General features: G+C 39.7%; 1 protein-coding gene across 3 annotated transcripts in view; it reads right to left on the bottom strand.

The window, feature by feature from the left end:
• Nucleotides 1–267: 267 nt before the first annotated feature.
• BMP5 (bone morphogenetic protein 5) overlaps nt 268–24,361 on the bottom strand; it is a 61,938-nt gene continuing 37,844 nt past the window's right edge. For all 3 annotated transcript variants that reach the window (XM_064447884.1, XM_064447883.1, XM_064447885.1), the window contains 4 exons: nt 21,376–21,573; nt 8,200–8,276; nt 6,270–6,380; nt 268–2,613 (listed from right to left, as the gene is read on the bottom strand). In XM_064447884.1, coding sequence (XP_064303954.1) covers nt 2,464–2,613; nt 6,270–6,380; nt 8,200–8,276; nt 21,376–21,573 — 536 coding nt within the window. In that variant the 3' untranslated portion in view covers nt 268–2,463. The remainder of the gene's footprint in view (nt 2,614–6,269; nt 6,381–8,199; nt 8,277–21,375; nt 21,574–24,361) is intronic.

Raw genomic sequence — 24,361 nt, 5'->3', positions numbered from 1 at the left:
TTATACTTTCTAGTATATTTTGAGTGAAGTACTAACATTTAGAGGTATGATTTGGAGGTGTGATATTTATTAATATTGTAGGTGGTTCACCAGCTGCAACTTAAGAAGAAAATAAAAGTAATTTTACAAAATGTCTGTATCAAAAAAGAATATCAACAAAACCTATCCATAACTATTGGTGATTTTTTGCTTTTACCTTTCAAAGAATATACAAAGCCAGTGTCATTTTGTCACACATCTCAGAAGCAAAATCACAGCAGAAGAAAATAGTATTACAGGTTTATTATGTCTCAAAATATAGAAATATATTCCAACAGCATATTTTAAAGAATAATATAACATTAATCTTCAGTTTCTTATTCTCAAAATGGTACACCATTATTTAAAAATATATTACTTAATGTACCCAAAATTTAGTTTCCATCAAATTCCATTTAGAATAAATTGAGTTCAAAAAAACATATCCACCTACCCAATTTATACAGAAAACAATAAATTTTTTGAAGACGACCCAGGGATTTAACTGTTCCAAAATGATAATTCAGTTGGAGACATTATGTTTTGCTATACACCCTTGTGCATGAACTGCAACTAAGCATAGATATGTAGGTAATGTCAGTATAAAATAGAGATGGAAGTGTAAAATGGAACAGTTGTATTAAGGGGAAATGTCTCCCAAGACTGAAACCAGAACTCTTAATTTAAAAAAAAAAAAAAAAAAAAGAGTGTATGCATAAAAAGGATTTATGTATTACTCCAATAGCAAGATAAAATAAATTAGTTTCTGCAAAAAGGCAGTTGCACATTCACATGCATACACACAGTCACACGCACACATTGATTTTATCAGTCTGTAATAATCTGAGTTTTCTGAAATATGCTTTAAATAACCAGAGAAGTCAGAGTTCTCTGACTTAGACTGTCTAAGGAGAAACTGATATGTCCTATTCATTTTTTAACAACACTCTGAGAACTGTTTAAATGAAGCATTTTTAATCAAGGTAATTAATAGTAAAGGATATATTATAATTAGCCATGTAGTAAAGAGAAAACAGAGTTTCTATTTCCCGTTTCTGTAACACTAAAACAAAGGGGTGTCCAAAGACATTATATGTGGTAAATTCAAAATAAGCACATGGGTAGTGGTGGTAAGAATGATAATCTGCACTTAGTTGTGAAATTCACAGCTACAGGATTTCATTTGAGGTCAAAAATTTAGTGAGAATATAAATTATTTATACGGATTTAAGAATTTTCAATGTTACAATAGTTAATGCTAAAAAAAAAAGGAAACGTATCCCATATTACATCTCATGATTTAAACCAATTTCCACCTGATAGAAAAGCAGATGGGACAGACAGTAGGCTGCAAATTACCCAGAGGCTCATTATGAAAGGTGTTTTTCATTTTTGCCTGAAAACAGCCACCATAAGGGACAAGATTTTTGCTTAAACCAGTGACAACTGCTACATCACCTATGCCTTCCCTCGCACAATCAGAAAACACATCCAAAAGTGGGAGGTAAATAAAGCAAAGCCCTTCCACAGCCTGTCTTCTGTATATTTTGTGTATATAGTAATTTGTGTATATAATGGGAAGGCTTGTGTTGTTTTTTGTTTTATTTTACCTTGTGCTGTTATTATAAAAATATTTGCCAGAGCAGCGTGATAGATAATAGATTGATGCGGTTTGAGGTAAGAATGTTGTAGTTCAATCTTTAGTGTTAACTTGGAAAGTCACAGATAGAGGGGAGAGTCTGTCTCCACAGAATTCCCAAAGCTTTGAGCCTTTTGCAAACTCTGCAGCCCACAAGCCAAGAAGTAACATACTCCTCCAGTTACACTCATCTTGTTAAAGAAAATAGTTATAACAATTATGTGCAATCTTTTCACATCTATTTTCTAGCTACTATTTATTTACTTAAACACTGTTCAACGTTTCATTTTTTCTAATGGAGCAGAACTTCTAAAAGAAGAAAATATGTTTAGCCAAGCAGTTTTGTTTATGTTTTTTTTTCTGTGCCTTTTTCTAAATAAATACCCCACCACAGTTTTCATTGGCACGATATGACCAAACGTATTTTAGTTCCTGTAACAATATGAAGCAGTTACAGAAGTTCTGGAATTTCTAGCTTTAAAAAAATCTATACAAAGGCTTTACTTTAAAATATTGAAATGAAATGAAATAGATTCCAGTATGGTCAACTGAAAAATTAGTTTGTGAAGTTCTACTGCATAGTAAGGTGACCCATAAAATAAATGTTTTTGAAATTTTGCTCGTACAAAAGAAACTATATACTTTTAAATAAATAAAGGCTACTATATACATTATACTGTACATTTAAATGAGAGACGACATGAAATGGAATAAATTTAGGACTGCCTTTTCATCAGCAAGGCTCATATCTTGACTTTATTACAATTCTGAATAAAACCCTCTGCTTTAGATTATTTTCTTTTATTCTAGTGGCAGCCACATGAACGCACCACCATATTCCTGTATTTTTTTAAAATAACATTGGAACTGTCATCAAAGTAGAGCACGGAGATTGCATTCAGTTTTGTTGGTGCACAGCATGGCTTTGGTACATGATCAGGGAACATCAAATGAACCTGAAAGACAGATAAATACATAGCTCATATATCAAACAGAGAGGTACAAGGACAACACCAGTGCAAAACATGTCCTTGCAATTCAGGGAGTGCTGCGGTCACAGATTTTCCTTGGTTAGCAACTTTAAAGCACAGCTTACCTCCAGAACATTGCTCTGATTTCGGTCACACAGACAGAGTTATACAATAATAGCAGATGGAGAGAGAAATGAGGAGAAGCAGCCAGGACAGAAAGTTGGTTTTCAGATTAAATTTAGGAAAAAGTTGGAGTTAGGTAGTTGCTCAGGAAAACACTTAAGCCTATTATCAGTACCATCTCTGCTGAGGACAGTGCTTAACAGGAAGCACAGGTTCAAGCCCCAGGTCTCACTGGGACCCCAGCATGCGCTGAAGTGCTTTCCTGTGTCAGGGTCTCAGTGTGGAGGAAAGTCTGTTGCAGACAGCAAAGGGTGCGGAGGCAAAGGCTCATACTGAAACTGTTTTCAGCCTATGAAAAGGTAAGATGCAGGTTCTCAGACAGCATGAGTGCATTTTAAGGTCTTATCTAGGTATCTGTGGATCCAATTCTACTTCCACTGAAGTAAAAATCAATTCTTAAGGTGGGTGCCAGCTGGACAGAAGGTTTGGAGAAAGGGCTGAGGCAAAGAAGGCTTTATGTTCACTAGGCTGAAATATATCAATGAAAGGTTAAAGAGAAGGAAAAGAGTTTTGAACAGCATCCCAGAATGAACAAGATCTAGTGGAAATATCTGAAAATGGGGGAAATACAAGTTCTTTGTACTTGAAAGAAGGTTGGATGTAATATTCTACACATGCTGAAGACTTGGAAACTGGGGAGGCCAGAAAAGAGGGGGTTGTAACAGAGAGGGCAAGAGATTGTTAAGGCATGGATGAAGACTTCAGCAGTAATAGGTTTCATTTGTATGTTAAGTCTTTGTAAATCTGTTAGAGCCATCTGTCTTGCAGTGATATAAGCCCAGAGCCTTTGCCAGACAACAAAGAACAGTCTATCAGGAAACGATTTTTACATAACTGTTACCATGAGAAGGTCTTTTGAAAAGAGCAATAATAAATCCTGAAGTAGCAGTTAGTAAGGGTTCAGACACACATTTAAAAGAGTTTAACAAATGAAGAGCAAAGCACTGGAGAAAAAAATTATTGTGCCTCATCTAGGCACAATAACTGTGCCATAACTGCCCCTACCGCCCCAACTGGGAGCTACGTGGCCCTGCTTAATTCCGCACAACAATGATGCTGACAGCATTTTCAAAAGTGAGCCTCGAAGTCAGTGCAAGTCAACCTGCTGATCCACTGACTCACACGATCAGGAGGTCAGCACTGCTCCAACGCCTGTTCTGGGGGTGATGGGAAGCGAGAGAGTAGAAGAAAGCTTATATAATTTCTTAAATGCAGTCTGTCTTGTATTTGTATGCATCTGTATCATCTGTCTGCCTAAGTTAACTCTCAGAAAAAGAAGAGAGAGAGAGGTACTGGCCCAGCATTTCTCCTATTCTTGTTACAAAAAAAAAAATAAATTCAGTAAAGTTTGGAGGGGTACCAAGGAACAATCACTTCCCAACCCAAAGAGTGGGCTTTTTTTAGAATGGTGTAATCAGTATGGCTGGGAGATGATTACATTTGGATTAGGGTGGGGTGTATGAATAATTGTTTCCCAAGCCATCCCCATGTGCACACCTTGTGTAAATCTGAATTTTGTATAATTTAAACCAGAAAGCATTCAACTACTGTTATCTCATCTAATTTATGTGCAGTTAAAATTTAATTAGCCTCATGATTTTTTGGCTGCACAGCTGAATGCATGTATAGTACATGCAGAGGGAGACGCACAATTCCAAAAAGGCTATAAAAAGGAGGGAAAATTTAAGTATCTAATTTAAAAAATAGGACAAACTACACAAATTTCTTCACAATGCAAAATTAACCATTTTTGGAAAGGATAGACACACAAGAGAAAGTAGCACTGTGCCACTTCTGAACAGTCCATAACTGTAGGAGGGAACCCTAACATGGGGATCTCACTGGTATTGGCAACTTTTCTGGACAATGTTTGCATAATGCTAAACTATTGCTTTGCTGACCTATTTCTTTCCAGCTCAGGACTGCATATATGTTGTTGTTCATCATCTCCTAGGCACATTGCTATATTCCTTGCCAACTGGCATATGCTGTTCCCTTTCACCTGAACTCCTTGCCACGCTTCTATTTATTTCCAGCCTCTGACATTTTCCCTTCTTTTTGTAAATCTTGCTGACTCGAATTCTGGTATGTAGGAACAATGTTGCATTGGTGGCTGGGCTTGGAGAAAGTGCATAAATAAAAACTTGAATGGAAAGGAAAAGGTCTCAGCACATGCCGAGGTTTTAAAAATGTCCTTCTCATGTAGAAATACTTGGCAATTTTCACAAGCAGAATTTGTTTTCTATCAGAAAGAAATCAAACCTTGTTTGTTTGTTTGTTTGTTTCTGGGTTTTTTGTTTGTTTGTTTATTTGTGGGGGGCGTTTAGTTTTGTTTTGTTTTGTTTTCCCCAGGGGGTAATAGCTGCACTCATTTCTGAAGGGGGAAAGGTTTTTCAGGAACAGATTTTTTATGTCAAAATCAAAGAAAAAAATCACCATCCATGGACAGACTCATCAGCATAGTCTAATGGTCAGGATACTTTCCTATCATCAGTTTAAATCAGAGGGAGCCTTAAAACCTTGTTTCTCTAACTGCAGTCGAATGCCTTGACCTTTCCAGAAACTAATTAGGGATAGCAACCCATTTCTGTTCTGATTTCATACTCCCACTCCATCTCTCATTCCTCTGCTTCTTAATCATTCTAGTACTAATGCTGTCCAGAGCCAGTTCTTCAGCTGGCACAGGTGAAAAACAATGACCAGAAATCAAACTTACAGCCGTACATATAGGCATGGTCTAAAGGACTTGATTTCTGTAGGTGCTGTGTTTTCGGAACTGTAGTTGAATGCTGCTGGGGTAGAGGAGGCCTAGCCAGCTGCTTCATCTAAGATCATCTTTTTGGCTGTTCCAGTTGATGCACAGGACTAACATAAGAACTAGCGGAGGCAGAAAGCTGGTTGTAAATCCCCTTTTACAAGTACCAGGCAGAGCAACAGATCCAAAGACACTTATTTATAAATTGCGTTTGTTTGCCAGGCATGACTGAACACTATTTCTTACATGCAAATTCATCTGCTTGCAAAGCTTCACATTAAATTACAGTTTAAGCATGTCTGCCAATATTTGACAACAGAGGTCCACAGAGTGGCCAAGTGTCAACATTTCTGGAAGGTATATCGTGGAGATGTTAACATGGAGCTTCAATAAGCTGCAGAAAACTCTTGGAAGTGGGACCAGGGGGCCCATTTGTTTTCTGTGTACACAATTCTCCAGTAATACGACACAGTCTTCTCATGCGTTATGGCATTTGAAATGGAAGGGAAACCTACCACACAGGACATTCTGGATGGTTCATCCTCTCTCCAGCATAATCATCACAGCATGTCTTTGAAATGGGTTGTCATTTACCCAGAAAAAATCAAAATCCAATAGTAGTAAACAGAGAGGAAGAGATAGCCCCTGTGCCAAGACACTTTAAACTGCAAAACAGGCAAAAACAACATAGGAAGAGGCATACCAGAGTCTGAACAATGGCGTGGTTTGTTGCATTCATGTGGGCATTGAGGGGGAAAGAACACTCTCCATCACAGTAAAACGCAGCGTAGCCCTCTGGTGCAATAATCCAATCCTAAAACAAAAACAAATAACCCCACTCTTCTTTTTTTTTCTCACACAGAAAATTTAAAACTATATCAAGCTAACTAAAACATGTCCAAGGACAAAACTAACTTCAGAATGTGGCATGTTCAATTACTTTTTTTTTTTTGAAAAAAAAAAAAAAGGAAGTATTTGCTTTGTTCATGCAAAACTCAGATGAAAATTAAATTTAGAAAGCTGTACTGAATACCAACTAATGAGGCTGTAAGGGGAATTAAAGGTCCAAATATGTCTGTTCAGAAAACTTTTCTTCCCAGACCGAAAATCTTGAGCACCTCTTGGTGCCACAAAAGTCATTAAAAAGCATCCTCTTTCTTAAGCATACTCAATACCATTAACTGTACTATTGTGTGAGACTAAGGGTGGCTAGAGATTATGTGTTGGAACGTCACTGAATCAAGCATTTTGAGTATTTCTAGCAACACAGCATGGGGAAACGACCTCAAGAGGGAAAATATTTTAAAATGTTAATGAAAGATATGTGTTTAGTTTGCTGAATTCCTCCTTTGCCAGGCAAAGGTAATGGAGGTTCTGAGGGAAGGGCAGGGACGGTCAAGTACCTACTTCTTGGGTTTTGTTTATTTTTATCTCATTTCACCCTGAGTTTCACGGATCAAATATTGTACAGTGTAGCTTTAGCTTTCCAACTGAAACTTTGAATTCTTCAACTTTTTTTGGTGAAAAAGGTAGATTTTCTTTTCTCTATTGCCACCTTGAATGAACGATCTGAGAGCTTTGCACATCTTGGGACACATCAGAATTTACTGTTTCAAAAAATGAAAAGACTGTTGATACCTGGAAAAATCTGTGATCTACAGAGAGACAACAGCTCACGTGTTTAGTAGCCTGAGTTTAGATCAGCACCACAAGCCTGCTCTGTGGCCATGGACAGAGTGATTATGCTCTGCAGACTTGGGAAAACTCTCTGCCTACTTCTTCAGGCTGCTGTGAGGATAAACATACTACAAAAAGTTGGGCCATATGAGAATATGATCTAGATATGTAAAGGATGAGCTGTCACTGAAGAAACAGTGCACCACTTCTCCTCATAGACCTGTTCTGCTTATGGAGGATTGTTTTAAAATAATTTGGAGAAATGTGAAGTGCACAGACAGCCATCTCTGAGTTCTTACCTACATATGTAATATGTCTAGGTTATAGGTTGCTGATGGCCTTCTTGTTCTTTCTTTATAGAGGAGAGCTCCTTGCTTTCTGGAAAAAAACCTAGACTGTTCTTTATTTTCTTTTCTCAAAATGCCCTGCCTCTGTCTTTACAACCTTTTACTACAAGTACCTTCTTTTTTTGTTACTCTGTGGCAGGATGAGTTTTCCCCAGAAGTTATATAAACTTAGCTATGGTGTTATAAAAACCACTGAACAGTGGTCCAGTTCCCTAAGGACCCTACCCCAGTGAAATCCCTGTGACCTTCAGTAGACAGCACTGAACCAGGGAGAATTCCACGGCAATTTCAAAAGATCCATTTCTCAGTGTGGGGATTTTGGTTTCACTTACTGCAGTTCTATTAATATCTTGAGTAATACTTCAGATTTGTCTTTATGTGAATGAATCCAGATTGTAAAGCCATTAATGTATGCAAAATCTTTCAGAGAACAGCAGCCAAAACAGGTAAAGCAATAGTGATAGGGATTCATTACAAATGCATTTAAAGAATTTGTCTCTCATCAGTGAAATACCAATTACCACGAAGAAAACAGACTATAAATAATGGGGGACTGTAAAATAGATTGCCCCAATCTGAACTGATAGGAAACAGCATTTGTAATCATACCTGCCATCCTAAGTCTCGGAAACTCACGTAAAGTTCATGTTTCTTACATGCTTGCTTTTGCTCGCTTGTGTTATAATCTACAGGAAGAAAATAATAATAATAAATTGTTTAGAAACAGTGCTAGAACTGGCAAGATTTAGCTATTTTTGAGCTGCTGAACAAACTGTACAAAGGAAAGGAACAAGCATTCTGTCAATTATATTCCTAGGGCTGGTTGTAAAGGCAGTGTAAACTTGGAAATGCAGAATCATCAGTGTCAGCCTGATACAATTTATGTACACAGACAAAATGATGCATTCAGCATTAGGGAAAACAGGTTTACAAGATGTCTGTTGTCTGGCTAGCTAGGTAACAACTCTGGTAATATGCACACAGGTAATCAAAGAACAACAAGTGAGAGCCTGATCCAAGATACGGGAAGTAATCTGTATGATGGTGCAGGTTTAATTGCCAGGTAAAGAAAGTAGCCCAATTCAAAAGATATATTAACAATGATAAAAATTTTCCTGAAACAACAGAATTTCCAAAAGCCTGTTATTGAAATGTTAGTATGCTTTGTACTCTTTCATTTTTTACCATATTTTCTGGAAATATTCACCACTTAATGATCTTTAGTTGGTAATACTAGTGTAAACAAGTAGACTAACAGATGCTTTTTAAATGTTTCTGCACTGTCAGAGATGTGTCAGGATAGGACACAGAGAACCTTCCGTACATGCTTCTCCAGGACAACCTTAATGCTGGAGAAAATCTAGTACTTATTCCTTGCTGCCCCTGAGCAACAGGAAAGACAGGGAATAGGGTCATGCCTTCACCACATCAGCACCCCAGGGCTGGTTTATAGTGCTAGTCAAGTGATGGCATCAGTGAGGCATGCAAAGGAACAGGGAGGACAGGCTGTCTCCTCTAGTTCCATTTCAAGAATGTTTAAAATGGCTTTTTGGACCAAAATAACCATTCTGGCAGGGGAAAAAAAAAAAGTTGGCTGAAATTCACAACAAAAATAAAAAAAAAAGAAGACACTGAAAAAGAAGCAAAAAGTTCATTTTCAGGAATAGAATTTTTTTTTAAGGAACAGGTTTTTTAACATTAAAAGACTTGAGGCTGCGATGGGAGGGTCTCTGTTGAAGAATTCCTGGAAAATTAAGAGAGAGGCCTTTTTCACATAAAATTAAAGAAAGGGAGTTCTACAGTCTGTGAGATAACCCATTGTAGTGCTTCACTACCTTCCAGAAAACTCTTCCAAATAGCCGGCCTGAAGGAACTTTTCTGCAAATTTACCAACTGCTTCTTATCAGCTGTCCTGATCTGTGCTCTCATTGCTTCTCTTGGTTCTCTTCAGTTTCTCTGTGTCCTTCAGAACACGTGATGGTCAAAAGTGAACACAGTGCCAAATAAAGTAAAATAATTATTTCCTACGATGTCTGGGTTATTTTCTAGCAGCATATCCCAGAACAGGAGTTTTGCAGCAAAGCCATGCTGTCAAATGATTAGCTTCAGACCCTTTTTTTATATACTCCTGCCCAGTCACCTTAAGATAGTGTTGTATTTATGCACTTCAATGAATAAAGAACAGGTTGGGGGTAAGGATGTTGATGAGAACTGCAGCAGGATGGGGCTGCAGCAGCCATCATGCAGTGGAGTTAAAAGGTTCTGAGACAATCATAGAATCGTTTAGATTGGAAAAGACCCTTAAGAACATCAAGTCTGTTAACCTAGGACTGCCAAGTCTAACACTAAACCATTCCCTAAGCACCATGTCTACATGGCTTTTAAGTACCTCCAGGGATGGTGACACAACCACTTCCCTGGGCAGCCTGTTCTAATGCCTGATCACTCTTTTGGTGAAGAAATTTTTCCTAATATCCAATCTAAACCTCCCCTCGCACAACTTGAGGCTGTTTCCTCTTGTCCTATTCCTCATTACATGGGAGAAGAGACCGACACCCACCTCACTACAACCTCCTTTCAGGTAGTTGTAGAGAGCGATATGGTCTCCTTTCAGCCTCCTTTTCTCCAGAAAACAACCCCAGTTCCCTCAACCTCTCCTCATAAAACTTGCTCCATAGACCCTTCACCAGCTTTGTTGCCCTTCTCTGGACACGCTCCAGCACCTCAATATCTTTCTTGCACTGAGGGGCCCAAAACCAAACACGATATTTGAGGTCCAGCCTCACCAGTGCTGAGTGCAGGGGCCCCACCACTTCCCTACTCCTGCTGGCCACATTATTTCTGATGTAAGCCAGGATGCTGTTGGCCTTCTTGGCTACCTGGGCACACTGCTGGCTCATGTTCAGCCATCTGTTGACCACCACCCCGGGTCCTTTTCTGCTGAGCAGCTTTCCAGCCACTCTCGCCCAAGCCTGTAGCATTGCATGGGGTTGTTGTGACCAAAGTGCAGGACCCAGCAGTTAGCTTTGTTGAACCTCACACAATTGGCCTTGGCCAATTGATCCAGCCTGTCCAGATCCTTTTATAGAGCCTTTCTATCCTCAAGCACATCAACAATACCACCTCACGTGGTGTTGTCTGCAAACTTACTGAGGGTGCACTCAATCCCTTCATTCAGATCATTGATAAAGATATTAAAGAGAACTGGCCCCAACACTGAGCCCTGGGGAACCCCGCTTGTGACTGGCCACCAATTAGATTTAACTCCATTCACCACAATTTTCTGGGCTCGGCCATCCAGTCAGTGTTTTACCCATTGAAGAGTACACTTGTCCAAGCCATGAGCAGCCAGTTTCTCCAGGAGAATGCTGGGGGAAATGGTGTCAAAGGTTTTATTAAAGTCTAGGTAGATGACATCCACAGGCATTCCCTCATGCACTAAGCGGGTCACCTTGTCGTAGAAGGAGATCAAGTTAGTTGAGCAGGACCTGCCTTTCATAAGCCCATGATGACTGGGCCTGGTCACTTGGTTGTCCTGTACCTGCCCTATGATGGCACTCAGAATTATTGCTCCATAACCTTTCCTGGTTCCAACATCACACTGACAGGCCTGTAGTTCTACAGATCCTCCTTCCGGCCCTTCTTGTAAGTGGGTGTCACATTTGCTAACCTCCGGTCAACTGAGACCTCCCCAGTTAGCCAGGACTGCTGATAAAGTACAGAGTGGCTTGGTGAGCACTTCTGCCAACTCCCTCAGTACCCTTGGGTGGATCCCATCCAGCCCCATAGTCTTGTGTGTGTAGCAGGCCACTAACCATCTCCCCTTGGATTATGGGGCCTTCATTCTGCTCCCCATCCCTGTCGTCCAGCTCAGGGGGCTGGGTACACAGAGAACAACTGGTCTTACTATTAATGATTGAGGCAAAGAAGGCATTATCTCAGCCTTTTCCTCATTCTTTGTCACTATGTTTTCCCCTGCATCCAATAAAGGATGGAGATTCTCCTTAGCCCTCCTTTTGCTGCTAATGTATTTATAGAAACATTTTTTATTGTCTTTTGTGACAGTAGCCAGATTAAGTTCTAGTTGAGCTTTGGCCCTTCTAGTCTTTTCCCTGCATAACCTCACAACATCCATGTAGTCCTCCTAAGGTGCCTATCCCTTCTGCCAAAGGTCATAAACTCTCCTTTTTTAACTGAGTTCCAGCCAAAGCTCTTGGTTCAGCCAGGCTAGTCTTTTTCCCTGCTGGCTCGTCTTTTGGCACACGGAGATGTCCTGCTCCTGTGCCTTTAAGATTTCTTTCTTGAAGTATCTCCAGCCTTCCTGGACTCCTTTGCCCTTCAGGACTGACTCCCAAGGGACTCTGCCAACCAGGCTCCTAAACAGGCCAAAGTCTGCCCTCCAGAAGTCCAAGGTGGTGGTTCTGCTGACCCCCTTCCTTACTTCTCCAGGAATTGAAACCTTTATTATTTCACGATTGCTATGCCCAAGATGGCCTCCAACCATCACATCACCCACAGGTCCTTCTCTGTTTGCAAACAACAGGTCCAACAGGGCGCTTTCCCTAGTTAACTCATTCACCAGCTGTGTAGCTGTGTCAGGAAGTTATCTTCCACACGCTCCAGGAACCTCTCATACTGTTTCCTCTCTGCTGTGCTATATTTCCAGCAGATATCTGGCAAGTTGAAATCCCCATGAGAACAAAGGCTAGTGATTGTGAGATTTCTCCCAGCTGCCTATAGAATATTTCATCTGCCTCTTCATCCTCGTCGGGTGGTCTGTAACAGACTCTCACCATGATATCTGCCTTGTTGGCCTTCCCCCTGATTTTTACCCATAAACACTCAACCATATTGTCACCATCATTAAGCCCTAGACAGTCAAAACTCTCCCTCACATACAGGGAGTACCTCCTCTCCTTTCTTACCTAGCCCTTCTGAAGAGTTTACCAGGAGATGACCAAGACCAACAACAGCATTGCAACCCTGGAATTCAGGAGAACAGATTTCAGCTTGTTCAGAGATCTTCTTCACATGATTGCACGGGAGACTGGCATGGAGGGCAAAGGAGACCAGGAGAGCTGGCTGATCTCCCAGGACAACCTCTGAGAGAAGTGCAAGGCAAGTAAGTTCACTCTCTTGTGCAGGTTAAGAAAGTATGGCACAAAGCCGCTGTGGCTGTATAGGAAATCCTTAACTGAGCTCAATTTCAAGTAGGAAGTAATAGAAAATAGGAAATAATATAAATACATTTCCTGAGCATGCAGGGATGGATGTCAGGAAGGCCAAAGCTTAGCTGGAGTTGAAAATTGTGAGGAATGTGAAGGTCAACAAGAAGGACTTCTATCGGTACATTCATAGCAAATAGAAAAACTAAGAAAAATACAGATTCATTGTTCAGTAGGACAGATGACCTGGTGACAAGGACTCAGAACAGTTCAAGGTATTCAATGACTTCCTTGTCTTGTTTTTTACTGACAAGACTTACCCTTAGGACTCCCAAGACCCCTCAGCCTAGTGACTGACGTCCTACCCAAAGGAAAAGAAATAGAGTTAGGAGCCACTTAAAGAAATTGAAGATACATGAGTCCATGTGAGCAGGAGGGATGAATTTGATGGTGAGCAATGAGCTGACTGACATCATTGTAAAGTCACTCCCTGCCATTTTTGAGTGTTCATTATGACTGGAGCATATTTCTGATGATTCAAAAATGGAAAAGGTCTCAACTGTCTTCAGGAAGGACAATCAGCTTAACATCAGTTTCTGAGAAGTCTGTTGAGCAAATCCTCCTGAAAGCCATGTCCAGGCACATGAAGAACAAGAAGGTGTTTGGGAAAAGTCACCATGGATTTACTAGGCCAGATTGTGCCTAACCAGCCTGATTGTTTTCTGTGACAAGCTGACTGGCTTTGTGGGCTTGTGAAGAGCGCTGGGTGTTGTTCACTTTGTTTTAGGAAGGTTTTTGATACAGACTCCCATTGCTTTCTTATAGCTAAATTGGTCAGATATGGTTTGGATAGGTAAAGAATATAATGGGTGGAAACTTGGCTGGGCTGCTGGGCTAAAAGGGTTGTGATCAGTGGTACAAAGTCCAGCTGGCAGCTGGTTACTAGGAATCTCCCTAAACGATCAGTACTGGTGCCAATACTGATTAATGTCTTCGTTAGCATCCTGGACAATACCACAGAGTGTACTCTCTGCAAGTTCACAAAGGATACTAGATCTGGGAGGACTAATCAATCATCCAAATTACCAATAACATGTTGGACTGAAACAAATCCAGAAGAGACTCAATGAGGATGTAATTCAAAATACCCACCCAAATTTTACTCTTATTGGTAACATGCTCTTGGAACATGCTTTTTCTTTTTTTTTTTTTTAACAGGCTTTGTACCCACTTTCTGTTGAATAGACCTGAGCCCCATATGTCTCCTGAAACTGTGTCAAAAGCATTGCACAAGTCAAGATATATCCATCTGCAATGCTAAATAATTTGTTGTAGTACCACTAGGGATGTTAAGTAAGACTTTGTAAGCTGTAATGCCCCGAATCTTCATTCCTGTTTAAAGACAAACACTGCCTTATTTCCTACGGTATTTTCCTAGCCCTTCATGGGTTGATTCTCAGTGATACTCATTAAAGGTTCTCCACAGGTAGTTAGTTACCTACTGCAATCTCAGATACCCTCAGCTTCTCCAGGGCATATAGGGTCAAAATACATGCCCACATCCATGGGTGTCCTGTGTCTTTCTGGAATAGCCACTTGAAGCAAGGCAGGACAACCTAGGACACCATGAGTTCTGAAAAATCTGTATGCCTTTAATATAACCAAGAACTCTTAGTCATGATTTGTGCCTAGTTGTCTGTAATAATCTAGTATGTTCTGCACACACATTAGAAGTTAGATGAAGGTAGTGGAGAGTAAAGGAACTTTAACTTAAAAAAATTTAAACTATTTCACGGATCACTCTTTAAAATGATCTGTATAATGATTTTGGCTGTATCAGTGCTCATAGGAGCTAAATACTGAGCTTTTCTGTTTCAGCTGTTAATGGGAATTTAAAATTAAATCATGTAGAATGCAGTCACTTTGCAAACACTGTGACTGAAAAATGTGGGAAAGATATGCATATGAGAAAGTCAGGATAATAACAATCGGGTTTTAGATTGCACCCAAGCAGGCAAACAAATGAAAGCTGAAGATTGTGCTTTTGGCAGTTTTCTCTCTGTCATGACATTTTCAAATTGAAGAATACGTACAGAAGTTTTAGCACCAGAATGTAGCAGAAGTCCCTACAGTTAAAGCAGAAAGGCTGAATAATAAATGTGTAATTCATCACATAGTCTCATTGTATTGATACTTAGAATTATTTGGATATAGGTTAACCAGACGTGGATGAGTGGTCACACCAGAACACCTGATATGATGGTCCATGATTCATGTGCAGACATAGATCTGCAAACCATCTAACCCACACACCTATGAAGAAAGTGAGACTCACCCAAATCTGTATTCCTTCCTTGAATTCTATCTTTCATATAAGGCAAATGTTGTGTGTAATGTAACATTTCATATAAGTATAGAATGTGACATACATAATAAGGTCTGCTGCCAAGGTTTCAGTTTCACATACTGAGCTTCAAGGCCCACATGCTTATTCTGTTAAGAATCCAAACTTTAGGCTATTGTGACTAAGAAAACATTGTTCCTCAGCTATTCAGGGACCGCATTTGGGATGCAAACCCCTACATAGCAGAAAGAACTGTAGAAGGAGGGCAAGAAAATATAAGAAGCTTAACAAGTTCTTTTTTTTTTTTTTTTTTTTTTTGGCAAGGGAAATGAAGACATATAGACATGTTGACATGTTTATATATGCTATCACAACTATCACAAAGTACTGTGTTCTTAATTAATTAGTGTGACTTCAACCAATAAAATACAGGAAATACACAGTTAAGTGTTGTTTTCTGGTTTTATCTCACCACATGATGACCAAAAATTATGTAGCTTTTGAATTTCCTGGTATAAGTCACTATTTGGTATTTAAATGTGGATATCTTCTAGTGCCCAATTACACTGTCAGTCTTTTTAGGTGATGTCCAAAGGAACAAAAAACAACAAAGCCAGCCTTTGTTTTAAGGAATGGTTATGTGATGCACTTTGGGAACAAATTGTCTTGTTTTGATTTGGTTTAATTATTTTTCTTTTTATCTACAGTTTGACCAGAATAAAACTGGGTAAGTAACACACAGTTCAACCCTCTGTGCATGGCAGGCAGGTGGAGTCTGCATGCTAAGTTTCTCTCTGTCTTTACACTGCACAGAGGTCATATTTTCTTGGAGTTCTTAGCAACACAGGGATGCTGACCCCAAACCTGTCAACATTTGCTCAGCTGTTATATTAACTGACACTTATAGATTTTATTTGCTTCATGTTGTGTTTGTGTATATCTTCATTAATAATTAAAAAAAAATGTTGTCCAGTGCAAGGGAAGAACTGAGTTACCCAGTAGGGTTTTCTTTTTTTTCCTCAGCTATCTGCTGAGGTCCAAGAACTTGGAAAAGAAGGAAAAAGACAAAAGCCAAGGGCAAAAGGATGGAGGAAGGGGGTGGGGGAAGAAAAAAAATACAAACAAACAACAAAAAAGTGTGCATGTGGGAAGAAACAGAAAAGAAGGAAAAAGGAAGGAGAAAAAGAAGGCATGACTGTAGTAAAGTTGGAATTGATCTGCAAATGAAAGTACAACCAAATTCTGTGACATATAAATGACAGCATACCTGTCTGGGTCTGGCTACATAACCTCTGGCTATGTAGATAAGCATTTTTCACAGTCAATGTCTAACTTAGATACTGTAGATAAAAGATTATGGACTTATATTACACAATGATGTTTGCCCATCACTGTGTCATTTATGTCAACAGTGTCATGCATCAGGGGGCAGATAAGAATTAAATATGGCCTATTGACAGACTGCCTTGAGGAAGATGATGGACAGAATCCTTTGGGATTTTCTTTGGTTGAAATATGAAGAGATTAATTATACTAATCAGCTTTCTCCCACAAGCCTGCTGGGATGCAGCATATCCACTGCACTTGTACAGTTCCTGGGGCTGGTGAATAGGAGGAAAAGAGCATAGCTTTTCCCTGATAATAGGCTGTCCCCATGGAAGGACTCTGCCTGTATTCTGTGAAGATGTGAAGATCTGGGAATAAGAATTTATTCTCTCTTTTGCATCTTTTTTGCACACTGGAGCATCTGGATAGAATCTGCACATTGCCTTTGTGGCCACCAGTGTGCTAATATGCAGATTTTATTGAGTATTGTTGCAATAGTTATTAAAAGGAAAATTGTTCTGAATCACTTACAGCATTAAAAGTCCCATCACTGATTGTTAATGGCACACACATAAAAGAAGTTTTTTGTGATTTGGGATCTGTTGAGGTAAACTGACTTGCCATGGTGCAGGAGCTACTCCTCCAAGCAGTTTTGCTACAGAGGACATTGCTGCGTGAGGTTGTGGTTACTTATCTGCCTTCAGCTTTGCCACCTGTTACAGCAAGCCCGTATCTTGCTGCCTCCATCTCCAGTCAGAAGTCGCTGCCCTGCCTTTGATGAAACTGCACTTGCAGTTTCTTCTTAACCTAATTTTGTTTTAACAGGATGGTTTTCTTGGACTGCAACCTTTTTTGACAGAGATCTGGCATTGATCAACATATATAGTGATGCACCTCTACACTTATGCAGACTGGGGACCTAAAGAGGTTAGAAGAAAAATCGTTTCATATGTTGATTTCACTAGAGAGTATTCTGATTTTTCTTGGTTTACAACAGCTCTGGAGCACAACTGGATACAAAGATGAAGATGACTGGTGTGTTAAGAGAGACAGGCAGTTATTCCGGAGGTAATTCTCAAGCCAATGCAATGTGTGTTAAGACTAAGTTCTTCCCAAGTTAAACCAGCAAAGAGCTTGTGTTCAATTTTCCTGCTATAATCAAGGAGGCTTAACAAATCTGTTTAATTCTCATTTCCTCATGGACTAGAAAGATAGAATTCAATCTGAAAGTATTATATTTAGGCATCTTGTTTGTACTGTGTACTTTGATGAATTTCCCCTCCCTCAAAATAATGTAATTCTCAAAATTAGTATAAATTTTCCAGGAAATATGAAAAATATTTTTAATTTTTTTTTTTGTGTAAAGAGAATATTACTTACCCTTGAGGTAAGAGATTGTATTTTGGAGTTAATGCAGTTGCACAGTTCATGTTTGACGGTGTTTAAAAACAAACATACAACAAAAAAAAAATCCAAGCCCCCCCCCATGTTGTGTCATTAAGTCCAAAACCCTTTTATGATAACAGAGAAGTGCATCATATAATAGGGGTAAAATAGAAGGGACAGTTTCTGCAGAAAAAAATGCAGATTCATTTCATCTGCTGAAGTGAATGAATTTAGAGTGACCAGCCGCTAGCAAGCTTAAGTGATGTGCATGCTTAAACCATATCTGAATTACAAGATGCTCCGTCAATCTTTAGCCTGCATTGTTTCAAAAAATCGGAAGTTTAAGATGTTAATGGAGAGAGAATGTTTAGTCAACATAACTTTATAACTAATGAATAATTTTAAAAATGCCTTTCTGTTATTGAGCATGTTATTGAGCGTGTAATTTCTTTCTTTTACTAGCAAAAAGCTAAAATTTTCTGCTTTGGGACTTCTTTCATTATTTATTTATAACTGCTCCCCTCCAATATTGACTGATAAGGGGTTAGAAGTTAATTGTGCAGATGAGCCATTTGTGGTATAACTATACAGACTATCAGAAAACTCGACAATACTAAAAAAAAAACCCCAAAACCCCAGTTGTAAAGAGAGAACCCTGGTGCCTTAACAAATATCAGGGGCTTTTCCTCAAAGGGGCAGGTCCTCAAAGGGAACATATGCATCTCTCTGAGCCGTCTACCTCAGAAATAGCTATGCTCCAGGTCCTCGGCAGAAACGAGATAAATAGCACAGTATTTTTTGTACCTATACATAACATACAAATAAAATTGAGCTCACTACTGAAGTAGCAGATTGAAAATGGTTTTTTTCAGGATATGTTTTAATCCTCATTTTTAACCTTAGGTAAATGTTAAATAAGTTTAGAAAGATAAACTATTCAAATAATTTCTGTGACTTCTTTAGCAACTCAGTAACAGTTTGTGGTTGTTAAGGCAAATCAGGGAAAGGCCTGTGCGTTACAATAGGGGGGTCTCTAGTCTGCCACTTTCGAGGTTCTGAGATGGATATAAGTAATTCATAATGCTCATAATGGTTTTCCTCAAATAGATGTGTTGCATTCCAGGGCTGAATTCTTTCCATTAAATACTAATTTGCTCACTTGTAGACATCCATGTGGCTTAAGAATAGTATATATATTGAGGTTTTGATACAATGGTACTAGATCCATCAGTGAAGGAAATGGTATGTGAGCTATTACAGGAGCTTGACCCCTACAAATTAATGGGCCCTGACAATATCCACGCTAGGGTGTTAAGAGAGCTGCCTGATGCCGTTGTGAGGCCGCTCGCCATAATCTTTGAAACTCTGTGGAGATTGGGGGACATCCCAGAAGACTGGAAAAAGGCTAATGTCACCCCCATCTACAAGAAGGTCTTAAAGGAAAATCCAGGAAATTATAGGCCCATCAGTCTTACTTCAGTCCCTGGGAAAGTTACGGAACAAATCCTCCTGGGGCTCCCACCAGTCAAATGAAGCACGTGACTGGGAAAAGCCAGCATGGATTCACCAAGGGCAAACTGTGCTTGACAGGCCTGATTGCCTTCTATGACAAAGTAACCTGCTCAGTTGCTGTGGGGTGAGCGGTGGACATTGTCTACCTGGATTTCTCCAAGGATTTCGATACGGTTTCCCACAGACTCCTCCTAGAGAAAATGACGCGCTCTGCGTGGGTGGGGAACTGGCTGACAGGCTGCACCCAGAAGGTGGTGGGAAATGGCTCCTTTTCAAACTGGCAACATGTCACAAGTGGGGTCCCCCAGGGATTGATATTGGGCCCAACGCTGTTTAATATCTTCATAAGTGATCCGGGGATGATGGGATGAAGTGTACCCTGATGAAGTTTGCCAATGATACCAAACTGAGTGGGGAAGTGGACACTTCGGAAGGGGGAGCCACTCTGCAGGAAGATGTGGACAGGCTGGAAGCACGGGCTAACAGGAACTGTTATGAAGTTCAACAGGCACAAATGTAAACTCTTGCACTCAGGAAAACATAACCCAGGAGTGCAGCACAGGCTGGGATCTACCCGGCTGGGGAGCAGCTCTGCAGAAAGGGACCTTGGCATCCTGGTGGACAACAGACTCACTATGCCGCTGCGACAAAGAAAGCCAACAGGATGCTGGGCTGCCTGAACAAGGCCATCACCAGCAGAGATAAAGAAGTAATTATCCCGCTCTACTCAGCACTTGTCAGGCCACACCTGGAATATTGCGTTCAGTTTTGGTTCCTGCTACACAAAAAGTATGTGGACAGGCCGGAGAGGATCCAGGGAAAGGCCACAAAGATGACTGAAGGCCTGGGAAGCCTGCCGTATGAGGAAAGGCTGAGAGGACTGCGTTTGTCCAGCCTCGAGAAAAGAAGACTTAGGGGAGACCTTATCAGCATGTTCCAGTGTTTAAAGGGTGGCTACAAAGAAGGTGGAGATGCCCTTTTTACAAGGAGTTACATGGAAAAGAGAAGGGGTAATGGGTACGAGGTACTCCTGGGGACATTCCGACTGCACACAAAAGGAAAATTTTTCACAGTGAGAACGGTCAGCCATTGGCATAATCTCCCCAGGGAAGTGGTGGATTCCCCAATATTGGACACTTTTAAGATCTGGCTGGACAGGGTGGTGGGCCATGTTTTCTAGACCGTGCTTTTGCCATGAAAGGTTGGACCAGATGATCGTTGAGGTCCCTTCCAACCTGGTATTCTATGATTCTGTGATCTACCATGCTTTTAGAAAGATAAATTTTCACATCCTGTCCCCATAAAGTACAATTGCTTGTTCAAAAATGATAATATTTAGAAAGTAAGTTTGTGTCTCCAGCTGAAGGAGCATTTCAGGAAAGAATTGGAGCAAAACTGGCTCCAGGCTGTAATGGAACTAATAATGTTTTCACGTGCATTATTGTCAGTACCTTTCAGGTAAATAAGGGACCAAATTCAGTCCTGTTCAGGGATACACTATGTATTTACATCGGTACATGTCAGCTGGTATGAACTCATAAACAGTTTACACTTTCACAGATTAAGTTTCCTCATTTTCAGTATTCAGATTTTTGTGTTGCATCTTGGCTTCTTCAGTTAAGAGGCAGTTAAACAAGAGTCCATACGCTGTCTTTTGCTGAGGCTTTCTTGACAAGCAGTTGGGTGCAAGCCTTCTTTCTACTCTTTCTCCCTTTTTGTCACATGTAACAGAGATGTCATCCAGTTGCCTACTACATAAAACTAGTTTCAAGGTCAGGTGAAGCCTTTCCCAAACTACTTGGGCATTGTAACATCCAGAAGCCCATGAAACATGTAAGCGACCTGACTCACAGAAGCCGCATCATTCTCAGGGCCAACATAACAAAAGAGGTTTAAACAAAGCTTAGGGGAGCAGGTAGAAATGGAGTGTGAACACAGTTTCTGGCAGTTCAGCCAATGAGCAGTATCTTTTTAGTTGCTGTGACTCCACCGCATTTGAGCAGGTGCCCATAACTCCTCTAAACAGACTAGTAAATCATAGCTTCATCTTACCCCCAACACTTGGCATCCTAGAAGACTCCTGATGACTACTGGATTTGTTGCGGTTCTGATTTTTCCTTTTATTGTTGGCTGCTCGGACAGAACGGAAAAGCACTTCACTTGCCTTGAAGAATGCAACCATGAATGGTTGCTTTGACTGAGGCCCATGTCTTCCAATCAGGCCAGCAGATTTAACGTTGATACTTCGACCTACAAAATAATAGAAATTGTAAGTTAAAAGGTGAATTTCTGCCCCTCTTGAGGCCATGGTGGGAGTTCACTTGCTGACTGAAGCATGGCAAGAATTTTGCCCATAATCCTGCATTTACGTTATTAAGAATCCTAAGCACATTTAGTTGAATGGAACTTAAAAGACAAAAAATTCAACTATTTAAAAAAGTTTCAACAGCTTTACAGGTAGCTTGTCGTTGCATAAAATTGCAGTCCCTGTGCACTATGTACCATATTCATTACTCAGATATTTTCATTCAGGCTCATGTACACAACTATAGAACTGAAAAATAATGAGCCCCATTAAATTCTATAGGCTATCGAAAGGATAATGCAATGCAGTCATCTTATTTTTACATCACTTGTGTGTGAGATGTGGAACCTTATATCCCCAAAGAAAATCAGTAGCAGAGAGAACTGTAGATAATAAATATAGTCCTGCTTTAAAAATAAATATTGTGCAGCCTTACTCAAACTGATGTTCATTCACTAGTAAAGGTAGGAAGGCATTCAGCCGTTCAAGAGAACAGAGTTTGAAATATGTACATTATTGACTCTGGTTCCATTCCCAGGGGATGTGCATATTTCTTTAAAATATTTGTTCAGTCAGGACTGTGTAGTAACCTCACTATATTATAGGATCTAAAGCTCAGTAAAAGAAAAGAAAGCAAAACAAGTCACTGAAACTGCATCAGTGACATTTTAGCAAATAAACCCTTGCTCTTAACAGAATTTATTTTGGCAGCATAAACACTTTTGTGTGTATGTGTATTATGCAGAGCCCTTCAACCGTCAGAAAATGAGACAGTGTCATGTGAAGCTGTGCAGCTGTGCTGGGTGGGGGACACAGAGGTCCTTTAAATGGGAAGGTACGGGCACAGGCACCGCGTGTGCTGCGCGGCATCAGGGCGCCTGGGGATTCTTCTAAACCGACTGGAAAAGTTTGCTACGCGGGCAAGGAAGGAGCATCTGCCTCACAAACGTATAATGCTGTTAACTCAATCATCCTGAAAAAGAACTTGCAAATAAGCATAGGAGTAAACCTTATAGAAATAAGCATATAAGTTTCCTTTTCAAACACAAACTTACAGTGGCTGTACGCCAGAGTCTATATTTCTTAGAAAAACTCTATCACTGGCGTAAATGAAAGAGGCAGTTTGATTTGTGGTTAAAGTAGTTTCCATTCTACTTCCACTGTAACAAATGTATTAATTCAGCTCAGACTTCCTCCTTCTGGCAGCCCTTTTGCAGTAAAAAGAGAAATTAGAAGTTCCAGCCAAATACCATACCTTGAACTGACCCACTTCAATACATAAACACTTTTACAACATGTTTATTCAGGTGTAGCACTTTAAATTGGTTTAAGATGTTTCCAGTGACAGAGAGCCCAGCAAAGGCAAGAGAAGAACTGAGAAAGTTAGCAGTTTCGGAGCAGAGTAATTGGCAACATATTCTGAACAATTTTGATAATTACTTTTTTGACTGCAAGGGAAAAATATATTTGTTGAAGCTTCTGATTTCATTTTAAATGGCTTTTTAGTCTTGTGTTTCTTTAATTCTTCTCTTTATGTGTTTGAATTACTGTTAAATAATTCAGTAACATTAATTTCTATATGGTCCAATCTTCTATTGCAAGTGAGATATGAAAAACTGTACAGACTATTCTCTATTCATTGCAACAAGGACAAACTAACCTCTTACCACAAAGTTCCAAGTTTCCCCTCATTTCTAGAGGGAATATTTTTACTATTTTTCTTTATTTTTTGTTCCAATGACTTTCAGAATTTTAATTTTATCTGTAAAAGATTAATACCTTACTGCTGGACATTTTAAGGATACTATTAGATTTATATACTGAGGGCTGTAAAGATGTGTGGAGGTTTTCTGAATTTAAATCTGGGTTTTCTGAATTTACAATGGTGGATATTGTGTGAGAAGCAAAATGTCGTTCAAACCAATGTGAACTCCCTTTAAAATAACTTTTAATATTATTAAGTTTCCTCTGGGTTTCCTTTAGACTTCAGCAATGAGATGGCTATTAAGATTCCACAAGTTAAGGCTTACTTGGTTATACTTTGTTATTCAGGGTATAGAGATATACTATAAAAAATTTAATCCTGTAACCCACAGCCTTTTTACACACAGAAACAGCTTATGGGACTTTATTCCTTTATTTGCTTGATCTTTTAAGCAGCCAGCCTGAGTTTTTAAGACCCATTTGTTCAATTCATGAATGGTATATGCACTGAATCTGCTTCTAGTGCAGTCAACAGGAAATCTTTTATTGACTTCTGTGTGTTCATCATTAAACTTTTCTCTCTCGGTTTATCATATACCTTAGCTTAACTGCAACTTTCAGAAGATGAAGCAATCAAAATATACACTGCCCTTGAGACACTATATTTCTTCCTAGGAGGATCTCTGAACTGTTTGGTTTGGAAATTCAAACCACATATGCTGTCTTCATTTTAGGTTGCTTCTGTGCAAAAGAAAGTTTGAGTTTACAGAACTTCTATTATCCTTCATTAGAAAAAAAAAAGGGCTGGGGCGGGGGGAGTGGGAGCGGGAGATGTCCTTCAGTCTAAGACCACAAATCTTTGCCCATTCCTGAACAGGAGGTATTTCAAAGTATCCTGCCTCTGAAATGCATTGAGCTTTCTGCCACAGCAGTAGCTCCATCTGTGTGCTGTGGTCTTGTTAGGTAGTCCTCACCTTTGTCCAAAGCATGGATTTCAGAATACAGTAAGAAAATTCTTACGCTACCCTG

Source organism: Phalacrocorax carbo, chromosome 3 (assembly GCF_963921805.1).
Source record: "Phalacrocorax carbo chromosome 3, bPhaCar2.1, whole genome shotgun sequence".
Taxonomy (NCBI): domain Eukaryota; kingdom Metazoa; phylum Chordata; class Aves; order Suliformes; family Phalacrocoracidae; genus Phalacrocorax; species Phalacrocorax carbo.
Note: the sequence above shows the minus strand (reverse complement) of the source record. Positions and strands in the feature narration are given on the sequence as shown.